Below are 10,827 nucleotides of genomic sequence, written 5' to 3'. Positions count from 1 at the left end.
GCGCTAACCGACCCAACGGGCGCCAAATAGGATTTCCCGATGGGTAGGCACTCCCGGAGAATAGGCCCTCCCTCTTTTGGGTCCTTTCTAAGCCTCTTCCGATCTTTCCGGCCAGTTTATTTGAAATAAAAATTAAAAAATTAAAAAAATGAACAGGCCGTGCCGTGCCGCATCTTCACATATCCATGATCACCATATGGATGTCAAGATTCAAGAAAATGATCTCTTCGGAATGGCTCATCTTGAACTTATACTTCATTTCGTCATTCTTCATCATGTTGATGTCTTGAAGTTAAACTTGAGGACTCACTTCATCTCCATCTTCAAGACATAATTGACACTTGATATTCTTCATCAATTTCTCATTATTGCAACCTTGAAGTCAACATATGGTTCAAGCATTGCCTATGGACAAATCCTACAAATATAACTCAATGCAAACATTAGTCCATAGAGATTATCATCAATTACCAAGATCACACATGGGGGCACCATGCACTTTCAACAACCCACCGCCTGTCTACCGCCGCCCCGGCCTCCCTCTAAACTCCCTCCCCCAACCCTGGCCGGCACCCCCTCCCGAAACCCCAAGATCTTGTCGCCAGCAAGCTCCCCGACCTGCAGCCCACCCACCCTAAACCCTAAGTTCTCTTACCCGTCGCTAGCTAGGTGGGTTGGCCCGTTGCGTTAGTCGACACACGCGTTTCCACGCTAACCGGCGCAACGGGCTTCAAATAGGATTTCCCGATGGGTAGGCGCTCCCGAAGAATAGGCCCTCCCTCTTTATGTCCTTTCTGGACCTCTTTTGATCTTTTGGGCCAATTTATTTGAAAAAAGAAAAACAATTCAGAAAAATGAACAGGCCGTGCCGTGCCGCGCCGCGGGCTACGGGCCTCACCTGACGTGCACGGCCCGTAGCTTGGAGTGACGGGCCAAGGGCGCCTGCTTCCAGGACCGGCCCACGAAATTCGGCCAGCTAAAACCCTAGACAAAAGCTTTGCCCACTCTCTTCCCCGTTTCTCTGCTGCCCTGTACGCCCACCTTCCCCCGAAGCGCACGCAGAATCGCAGATGCTCTCCGCCGCTCACCCCGCCACCGCCGCCGCGCTGCAGCGGCATTCGGCCCGCCCGCGCCAGCTATTCTGGGCTCCAATCGCCACGGCGACGCCAACGCGGCGGTCACGAGCGGCCATGCTTTCGGTGAAGAACGCCGTCGCTAGCCAGAGCCCTGTGACCGCCCGCGCCGCGCCTCGCCAGCTCTCTTTCCCGATACTGGTACGTTTGCATGTTTAGGCTCATCGGTGCTGTGGATTTAAGATTTAAGCCGTCTCTACTACTAGTCTCTTATCTATCGTATCTAGGTTTATTCGTGTAATGGAAATTTTCGAATTATCTCCGATTGGGAAGTTGAAATGGAAGGGGAATGGGTAATGGCTGGTCTATGATTGATGGGCATCGTGGCGTGGTAGCGCAGCTTATCTTTTGTTGCTTCAGTTTAATCACTAGATGGACAGCGCGCTTCGCCGCGCCGTCTGCCTCACGTTCTCAGATGGCTTGCATATGTGATGAAAGATCGATACAGAACGGGGTGATGGGGCGGCGTGTGTGTTTTTTCTGCTATCGCGGTGGTGTATTAGGTTTGGATTGTAGAAGAATATACCACACACTTTGTCTCACATGTTATGGCGCTTCACCACACCCCTGAATGAAATTTTAGCTGTTCAAATAGCCTTTTGTCATGTTCAGTACCAGACGAAGAGCTGCTACAAATATCTCTTTTTTAATAAAGAGCTTTATTACATAAAAGGTTTAAGACTACACCCGGTCTACATTATCTGATGTGTTGCTTGACGAAATTAACACCAAACTAATATTTGTGGTAAAATTGAAGGTCAATATGTTTCACGGACAGATAAGCCTAAACATCTTACACATACAATCTTGCCATCGTTAACAGATATCTCGCAAAAAACTGCAACATGTGAACAACGGACTGAACACTATCCGCGTCTATCCCTAAGTAACACCACGTGCGGCAATCTGCTAGAATGTTACTTGTCTTTTTCTGCGGAAAATCGTGGTTATCCTAAAAAATTATAGATGAAACAAGATAAACTGCAAAAGGAATACCAATAAAACGTTGGAAAATGAAGAACACAAACACATGACAGGGATATATCAAACCAAGGATGGGGCGTGCATAGGTATAAACCAAGACTAACAGCTGCTTAAGGTACAATGGTTGGGTTACACCTGTTTCAGATCTGACCAGTGAGAAGCTCAGAATACATTAACACACATGCATATGAAATTTGTATGACCTGCTAATCAAGAAGATTACTGACATTTCAGTTCCCACAAAAAATTTGTGACTAAAATTCATTTAGAGCATGTACTAACAATTTCAGAAACTCACATGCAAATAAACACAAAATATTAGTTCACCACTCAATTGTATTGGGCAAAAAAAAGTATTACTTAATTTGTGTAATGGGAGCTGATAATACATAGTATATCGCTGCGCCAGTTAATTTGGATCAGAGAAAGTATTTTATTTTTCTTTCTATTTCTAATTAGTTATTCTAGGCAGCCTCCCTCTAAATATTTGTAGATAGTTGGACTGACGCTGCGCCTTTTCTTGCCACGCCCTGGTGGGGTGGCTGGTAAGTCAACGATGCTGCATAGAGCTGATCCACCTGTTGTTTGGGGAATGATTCTCAACTTTGACAGTCTTGTGTGTGCTCTCCCATACACACTCCACAGCGGCAAACTCGGTGGGCATGTGGTCGCCATGGAAGAACCTTGGGACGGCTGACGTCTAGGAGTTGACACCATCCGGCAGTATCCCTATGCTGATATACCCCTCGAAGGGCCATTGCTATGGCGGATGGTATGGATGGAATTGATGGGCAACTGAAGGGCGGCTCAAATGTGCTGAAGGATAATCAGCCGCAATAGGTACACTGTATGATCGACCTGCAAGAGATGGTGATTAGATGCAGTCAATAGCTGTTGTTGAACCAAGGAGGCGAATTCGTGCTGCTGCACTTGATGTCCACATCAAAATTGCATTCACCTTTGACAAATGTTTCAAATTCAATCGTGCAATTTTCTCACATGTTGCCAAGCTAAATGTGTTGCACAGAACCTCAGTAGAATCCTACGTTCTTTCTTTCCAAATCGTGTGTATGCCCAAACTTGACGGCAGGTCTAGGAACCATGAATACATAGCCTGTATTTGTGATAGAAAGTTTCAGACACACGGGGAGCATCAGCCAAGGGGCCAGTAAAGCAGAAATGCGTCACTGTTTGCCATGCAGGATGACAGTAAGACAGTAGTAACTGAACTGCTAGGTAAGCTAGACGAAGGGAGCATAGGCTAAGCAAATTATTCACTCAAAACTAAATTTCTATTTCTAACCGAAGATGTGTAAACAAAACAGAGTCATCATAATGCACGCATGGTCAGCTAAATCTAAACAGAATAGGTTAACGCTAAAACGGTTTCGGGTAAGGAGATTTAGCACAACAATTTCAGGCAGAAAAGACAGTCAAGGTTGAAATTACTCAAATTAGCGAGGGTGTAAACTGCAGTATCCATGAGTTTACCCCTGCCACGAAAAAGACCGTGTGTCGGGCGCGATCAGCAACATGATCAGAGGCACGGGATCCATCGTGTAGAGGTGAATGTCGCCGGTCTAGAACTTCGTCGTGACGTGAATGAGCTGTGTCAGCACATGCCCCGACCGTGCATTCTTGTTGCTTGATGAGCCCTGGTCCTCTACACCATTTGCCTCTGCCGGTGCATGCCTAGATGCAATGGCACAAGTTCGTCCTGCACAAGTGAAGAGTATTAGATGCATTTGGCCGGAGGTTCGCACATTTCATGAACCGAAATATTTACCAAAAGTGCAGGTGGGAGCTTAGTCTCCAGTGGCCCTACATGAACAACTTATGAAGTAGGTGCTGCTGAGGCGTTTGTGTGTGTTGGCAACAGAAGAGCCGCCATCTAGGAACAAAAAAGAGAACCTGTAAATTGCAAAAGTTTTAGACAAAGCAATCAATCTGAGTAATCGAAGGGAAAAAAAACAAAAAGAGGGGAAATCCCGCAAACCTTCAGTGAAGAGGAAGAGCAGTAACCAGCAACCCACCACCAGCACCGCCCGGAATCAATGCCCCCAACTGTGAAGCATGCCGGATAGACGGATCCCAACGCTGCCGCCTCCGAGCAGTATGTCGACTCCACAACAACAATCGATTAGAACACGGCCGTTTCTTATACAATACAGTAGGTACAAAGAACAAAGAGCAGCACGCAGATAGACCATCAACGCAGAGCCGTCCGAAAGAGAAAGAGGAAAAAATCAAGAAGAATGAAGGTACCTCGGGTAAACCAGCAGGCCACGCCGGCCGAACGAACCGGCGAAGAAATCCCGCCAAAGAAACAACCCCTCCATACCCAGATCGCCGACGAAGAGAGAGGAGCGGCCAGATTGGAGAGCAAATCCGCCGCAGCCGGCAAGACCAGCCAGCGGAGAGAGAGGATCGGCCGGATTCGAGAGGAAACCTAGCGGCAGCCAGAGAAGAAACTTCACCAAGAATCGAGAACGCGGTCGACCAGTCAAACCCCCCCAGCCCCACACCGACGGAAAGGATAGAGCAGACCCAAACAGACCATGCGTCGACCATGCAGCAGCGGGCCAGACCTGAACGGCAGCCCATACACCGACAACGGGCCCCATGGCGAAGCAAAGCACCGTCCAAACGCTGAGGATGCTTGGATCGCAACGGCCTTACCTTTTTTAAGAATTAGTGCTTACGGCTTACGGGCTGTTTCGGTTCGGGCATCCAGGCTTTGTACATTGTTACTACTTCTTTTTTGTCGAAGCCATGGAATAGAAATTAAACTGATTGCTTGGTAGTATTTGGTTATAGCGATACATGAACCGGACAAATGTGATCCTTCTAAGTTGGGCATAGAGCAGAATACATATTGATACATTGTTGGTAATGAGTGACGAATTGTTAACTGTTCAGTTTATTTATTCCTGTACAGAGTGATACTGCATACGCTTTTTGGGCTCCAATAGAGAAGGATAGGATGTGTCCTCTTGAAATCTTAAATTCATTTTAGAATTTTGTGATTTATAAATCACACTTGCATGCGTGGATTAATACCCATTTTTGCTAGAGTTGTGATTGCTTAACAATGTGACATCTCACCTGCCATATTCAGTTAGTGGCAGGAAGAGACTTGTGTTAAAGCCACAAAAAGAGAACCACAATCAAGGCTTAGTTGGATCCACTTATACAAGTGGATTGCCTCTAGATATGCTGTTTTGAGCAAGTGAAAATATGGTCTTTCTGCCTGGTCTTTGTGGAATCTTATAATAGGCAAGCTTGATCAAGCTGGTCAGCCCCTTCCCTCTCAAATAATACTTTCCAAACAAGAGGCTGAAGAGTTATTCATACATGAAAACATGGCTTTAGGACCTAACCACTCCAGTGAAGTTGTCTGTGGTGTATACTGTACAAATAACATCCATTAGACTAATTTCACAGTACAGAGCTATCTAAAGATGGATGAGTGAAACCACAAACGGAAGCGTTACCTGGTCGGTGACTAGTTTTGTTTTAGTTACTATGGCTGATTGATGCCATTACATACTTTTGGTTTCTGTTTCAACTTTTGTTGTTGTTTTCATATTCAATATCCATATATCATGCCCAACTTTAGCATTACCTTAATGGATGAAATTGAGATTAAACCTAAGATTGGTAATTACTTGCAGTAGTTCAGTAAATCTCAGTTGAATCATTACACCTATATTTATATTTTTAGGTGAATAGTTGCACCGGCAAAATGGGGAAGGCTGTTGCTGAAGCAGCTGTATCTGCTGGTCTTCAGTTAGTTCCCGTGTCATTCAGCGCAGTGGAGGTTCCTGATGGAAAGCTGAACATTTGTGACAGAGATATCCATATTCATGATCTATCTGAAAGTGAACGTATTCTCAGTTCCATTGTTAAGGACTACCCGGATATGATAGTTGTTGACTACACTGTGCCTGATGCTGTTAATGGTAAGCATATTAGTCATTTCTACTGGACAGCTAAATGTTTTATCCCCTTGGATACAAATATGATGCGGCAAACAATAAAGTTTATAGTCCATTTGTAAAATTGTGAGTTCTTATACATAATCCTTTCCTATTGGACAAATTTCTTGGTTACTTCGATTGAACATTTCCTTGGAGGTTGAGTTTCTTTCTTGTACATACAAGGGAACATATTCATATTATCCCCAGATATTGTCAATAATTTCCAGAACATAGAGAACATTATCCAGATGTCTCATTAGTTCCTTGTCAAGTTGTCATGGGTATATTCTATTTGCCACTCTAAAAGAAACCTGAAGGGCGTCATTTACTAACCGAGGGATTATTTGTTTATGATTAGGCAAGCAATTTGTCTGCAATTCTGCATAATGCTTTAATGTTCAGTTTTTGTAGATTATTTGCTGTATATTCTTGCTTCTATTGATAGTAACTTGGCATGCAGCCAACGCTGAACTTTACTGCAAACTTGGCTTGCCATTTGTAATGGGCACAACGGGTGGAGATAGGCAACTGTTGAACAAAACTGTGCAGGATGCGAATGTTTATGCTGTGATATCCCCACAAATGGGCAAACAGGTAGAGTTATTTTCATCACCTGGTCAATGTGCATGATCTTTCCCTTTTGACACTGGAACTTCTTATTAGGTTGTTGCTTTTCTTGCTGCCATGGAAATCATGGCAGAGAAATTCCCTGGTGCATTCGCAGGTTACAAACTAGAGGTATCCTTCGGTCTTTAAGATGGAAAGTTATGATTTCCTTTTTTATTATTTGTTTTGAACTTTATTTCGTGCCGCGCTTGACTGATACAGGTTGTGTTCATTATTGGCTCAGTAAATTACTTGTATTAATATGCCTAGTTGTTCCACTAACTTGCGGAGTTGAATTTGATTAGATTATTGAAGACCCATGTGATGATGCAGAGGTGTTTAATTTGACGCAGCAATTACTAAAATATGTATAATCCAATGCAGTGGAAAAAAAGCCATTCTAATAAAATTTGAGCTGATCAACTGACATGTGACAGTAATAAAGATGGAAAGTAGCTACTTGTATAGATTGTCACTGGAAATTTGGAACGAGGAGCAGGGGTATGTTACATTGCCTCTGCATATGATTCTATAATATCATTCATATTAATTTTACCAGGTTGTCTAAATAGGTAAATATGTGTTGTCTAACTTGTGCCACAAGACATTCAATCGTTGTTCTGAAATGGCACAAATCATTACTTTTGTGAAGATTTGTTTCGGAGACAGCAATTCATTCATGTTTGGACCAACACATGTTGGATTCTGAAGTTGAAATGAGAACTAGTACTTGTCTGTGGTTCATTTTGGTGCAAATGACTCTTATAAATATGTGAGCCAGTGCTTGGACCATCACCTGTTGTATTTGGCACAAAAAGTTGGGATGCAAACAAATAGTTATTGGTGGTTTGATTTAGCACAAACAATAAGTACAATGTTATTAAGCATGTAGTGTTATCTATTTTACTTCTTTCAGTGCAGAATGTCATGTATGATGGGCTAATATGTTCAGCCAATAACTTAGATAATTAGAGTTTTTCTTATTTGCCTCCATATACAAATACTGATGTTCCATTTCTGAATCCCTGCATTGTTTTTAGATTTGTATCATTGCTGTTACACATGGCTCCTTTTAAATCTCAAATTAACACACTTCCATAGGTCATGGAGTCTCATCAAGCGACAAAATTGGATGTTTCTGGAACTGCCAAAGCTGTAATCTCTTGCTTTCAGAAGTTGGGTGTTTCATTCGACATGAACGAGGTACCATAAAAAAACTTAAAAAGTCATCAAATTTTCATCCTGGATTTCTTTTCATCAAGCTTTAGCTGTAATTTATTTTCATCGTTAAGTGCCATTTCAAGATCATCTGGTTGGAGACTTGATCTTATTTACCCATTACCGTTCATAGTGTCCCAGTTGGAACACTGTGTAATGCAAATTTCAATCATGAATTATTCATATTTAGCAACCTCCCTACGGACTTGGTGCTTTATGCAAACTTCATGTCACATTAACTTCCAAGTGGCTAAATTACCTTCTTTTTGTTTGATTTAGTTCATATATTAGTCTGTCAGCCAAGGATTACGAGTCGCTCGACTTTTCGCGACTTGTCGGTCTGTCATGACCTCTGTCGATAACCTGGAGTGACACGACTAGTTGAAGTTGTTGATCGACTAGTTCTGGGCCAGGACGAAAAGGCCTGCCCATCATGAAACCCTACCCCTCCAAATTGAAACAGACCCCTCCCACCTAGCTGCCTTTCCTCTGGCCGCCCTTCGCCTTGCGCCGCCTCTCACCTGGCAGCCGCTAGCTCGCCTATGCCATCACAGAAGTGGAGGCCCTGCCCACTGGACGCAATTGTCACAGTATCAGGTTCCTCCCTACTCCCCTATGCCATCAATATATTGTAGTATACTACTATTACTAGCATATTTACCCAGTATTTTTTAGTAGTTACAGCTCGACTACATGTCGACAAGTTTAGCACTAGTCGAGGCTAGTCACGGCTAGTCTGTGGGTCGGTACCCCAGCGACAAGTTGCGACTCAGCGACTCATAATCCTTGTTGTCAACTTGAGGTTAACTACAATCCAGCTCCCCTGTGTCAGGTCTTGATTGCCACAGTATCTCAATTAGTCAATTGCAGTTTTCGTCCAGTAGTACTAATGGAGCGCAACCTTCTTTCTCAACTTACGTGGAGAGCCTGCTGTTTTTCATGGTTTTCTCACACTAGTTTGTTGTCATTCTTGTAGGTAAACTTGGTTAGGGATCCCGAAGAGCAGATGGCCATCGTCGGTGTCCCTGAAGAACATCTTGCGGGGCATGCATTTCACAATTACCATCTCACTTCACCTGATGAGACGTAAGCTCTCTTCCTTTCAGAAGATGCTAGATTCTGTTTTGACTTTGGGGAAAACTCGCCTAGTGGGATGAATTGACTTAATTACTCTTGCTATTGCAGAGTGTCGTTTGAGTTCCAGCACAATGTATGTGGCCGTTCAATATATGCAGAGGGAACTATTGACGCTGCCATGTTTCTCCGTAAAAAGGTCAGGATTGTTTATACGCGATGCTTGAAGGAAAACATATTCTGTTTAGTGCCTTGCTCTAGGCAGATTGATGTTGACTGTTTTGTTTTGCTACTGCAGATACAGGACAGGGCGAACAAGAAATTATATGATATGATCGATGTCCTGAGAGAGGGCAACATGAGATGAATTGGGCTATTTTAGGGTTAGATTACTTGTGTAGCCCAGTGATTGTGTTGTATAAACTCTTGTTTTGCGGCAAAATACATTAGGTCACTGCCGAGCTGTAGCAGTTTTGCGTCCTAATTATCTTAGGTTCGTTGAAAACAACTTGTCAACTCTTTAGTTGTGGGAAAAAAAGACATTTGGACAAACTCGGGCTTCTGTTTGAGGCCAGAGTTAAGTGTTATTGCGGCAGTGAATGATGGAAGACAAATGCATGCAACATGATCGTATAAACAGTTTTTGAACGATCAGGATCAGTGTAGAAATAATATCACCTCCAGAGGTTCAAATAAAGCAAAAACTAAATTCTAAGAAAACTCAAAGATAGTTAAATCTCTCGAAACCTCTCACCTACCTGAGGACAAGTTCATAACCAAGAGACTCAGCTCTGGATTTGAAGGAAATAAACGACTTCATGTGGCCACCTATCTCCCTAGTATCTCATGTGCTTTGTGAACTAAATACGTTACTGGTATATGCAGACATACAAGACATGAGGAATTACCACTGAATTGTGAGCGTATACGCTTGAAGCCTCTGACCTACCTAATGACCAACTTCATAATCAACACTTTTAAGACCTACCAGAGAACCAATGACTTCATATCACGCCTATCTCCTGTTTCTTTATAATGAGCAAGACTTACCTAGGGAAACAATGAGTAGCTTATTCCTCATTTGCCCCCTGTCGAAGATGTGTCCAATACCATTTCCAACATTATTTGTTGTATCTTTGCACACCACAGATATGACTCTAGTATACGTAGGCATAGAAGTCATCATGAATTAGCAATGGACCGTGTGCGCATAAGCTTGATCTGCTTGTTTCTCATGCACAAGGTGCACATGTGCTGTGTACCGGATTGAGTTGGCGTGTCACAACTTGTCCTGACCGTCATTTGTCTATTTGTCATGGGTTTGTTTGGACTCGGTCTCAGGGTCTTGAAATCGTGCGTCCGTGTAGCGGGAGCCTGTTGTGTCGTCAAGAGAGAGATGGTATACTGGTATGTACTCCATGACTAATAGCCAACACGGTGTGTGCATCCTCTCTTTCATGTGAGCTGCCTTCATTTTTCTCTTGTACTCCGTAGACGCTGAGGCAAACGCCCAGACTCCACTGTGAAATTGAGTGAGATGGCGAGATTCTAGTCAACATGCCACCGCCGGAAAAGCATTGTGTCACGTCTCAGGGCCAGTCCCGTACCGGAGCCATCTGCAGAGTGTTCGACGCACAGGACCTCCAAATTAGAAGGGCTCCAATTTTGTATGTTGAAGTTAAACTGCTATTGTACTACAGCGCTGCTATACACACACGTTTTACGTCCGATCTTCGTACGATCTAGGCGGCCCTGTGTGCCTACTCGAAAATCTAGGCCAGGACAAATCCAAACCTCATAGCCTAAGACAAAATTCATCTTCTCCATCTGCA

The 10,827-nt window shown here is 43.5% G+C and overlaps 1 protein-coding gene and 1 long non-coding RNA gene across 5 annotated transcripts; one reads left to right on the top strand and one right to left on the bottom strand.

Moving 5' to 3' along the window:
* Positions 1–1,070: 1,070 nt before the first annotated feature.
* On the top strand, positions 1,071–9,547 carry LOC124708389 (probable 4-hydroxy-tetrahydrodipicolinate reductase 1, chloroplastic). Its single transcript, XM_047240063.1, has 8 exons — positions 1,071–1,274; positions 5,842–6,079; positions 6,558–6,691; positions 6,761–6,835; positions 7,805–7,906; positions 8,898–9,007; positions 9,107–9,194; positions 9,294–9,547. The coding sequence occupies exons 1-8, from the start codon at positions 1,071–1,073 to the stop codon at positions 9,360–9,362; spliced, it is 1,020 nt and encodes a 339-aa protein (XP_047096019.1). The 3' UTR covers positions 9,363–9,547.
* Positions 2,457–4,615, bottom strand: LOC124708391. Of its 4 annotated transcripts, none has more exons than XR_007005126.1 (4): positions 4,114–4,615; positions 3,904–4,028; positions 3,076–3,834; positions 2,457–2,975 (listed from the first exon to the last, which is right to left on the bottom strand). It is a non-coding gene; the product is annotated as an uncharacterized LOC124708391 (long non-coding RNA). The 4 variants fall into 4 exon arrangements; XR_007005124.1 differs by having other exon boundaries at positions 2,457–3,231; positions 3,609–3,834; XR_007005125.1 differs by having other exon boundaries at positions 2,457–3,834; positions 4,114–4,239; positions 4,383–4,615.
* Positions 9,548–10,827: the final 1,280 nt, after the last annotated feature.

Source organism: Lolium rigidum, chromosome 4 (genome assembly GCF_022539505.1).
Source record: "Lolium rigidum isolate FL_2022 chromosome 4, APGP_CSIRO_Lrig_0.1, whole genome shotgun sequence".
Taxonomy (NCBI): Eukaryota; Viridiplantae; Streptophyta; class Magnoliopsida; order Poales; family Poaceae; genus Lolium; species Lolium rigidum.
Note: the sequence above shows the minus strand (reverse complement) of the source record. Positions and strands in the feature narration are given on the sequence as shown.

Bases quoted from the DNA above. Each gene is read 5' to 3' on its own strand.
- LOC124708389 (XM_047240063.1), top strand. From the start codon at position 1,071: ATGCTCTCCGCCGCTCACCCCGCCACCGCCGCCGCGCTGCAGCGGCAT. The intron at 1,275-5,841 runs GTACGTTTGCAT...TTATATTTTTAG, and splicing joins AGCTCTCTTTCCCGATACTG to GTGAATAGTTGCACCGGCAA. The intron at 9,008-9,106 runs GTAAGCTCTCTT...TTGCTATTGCAG, and splicing joins CTCACTTCACCTGATGAGAC to AGTGTCGTTTGAGTTCCAGC.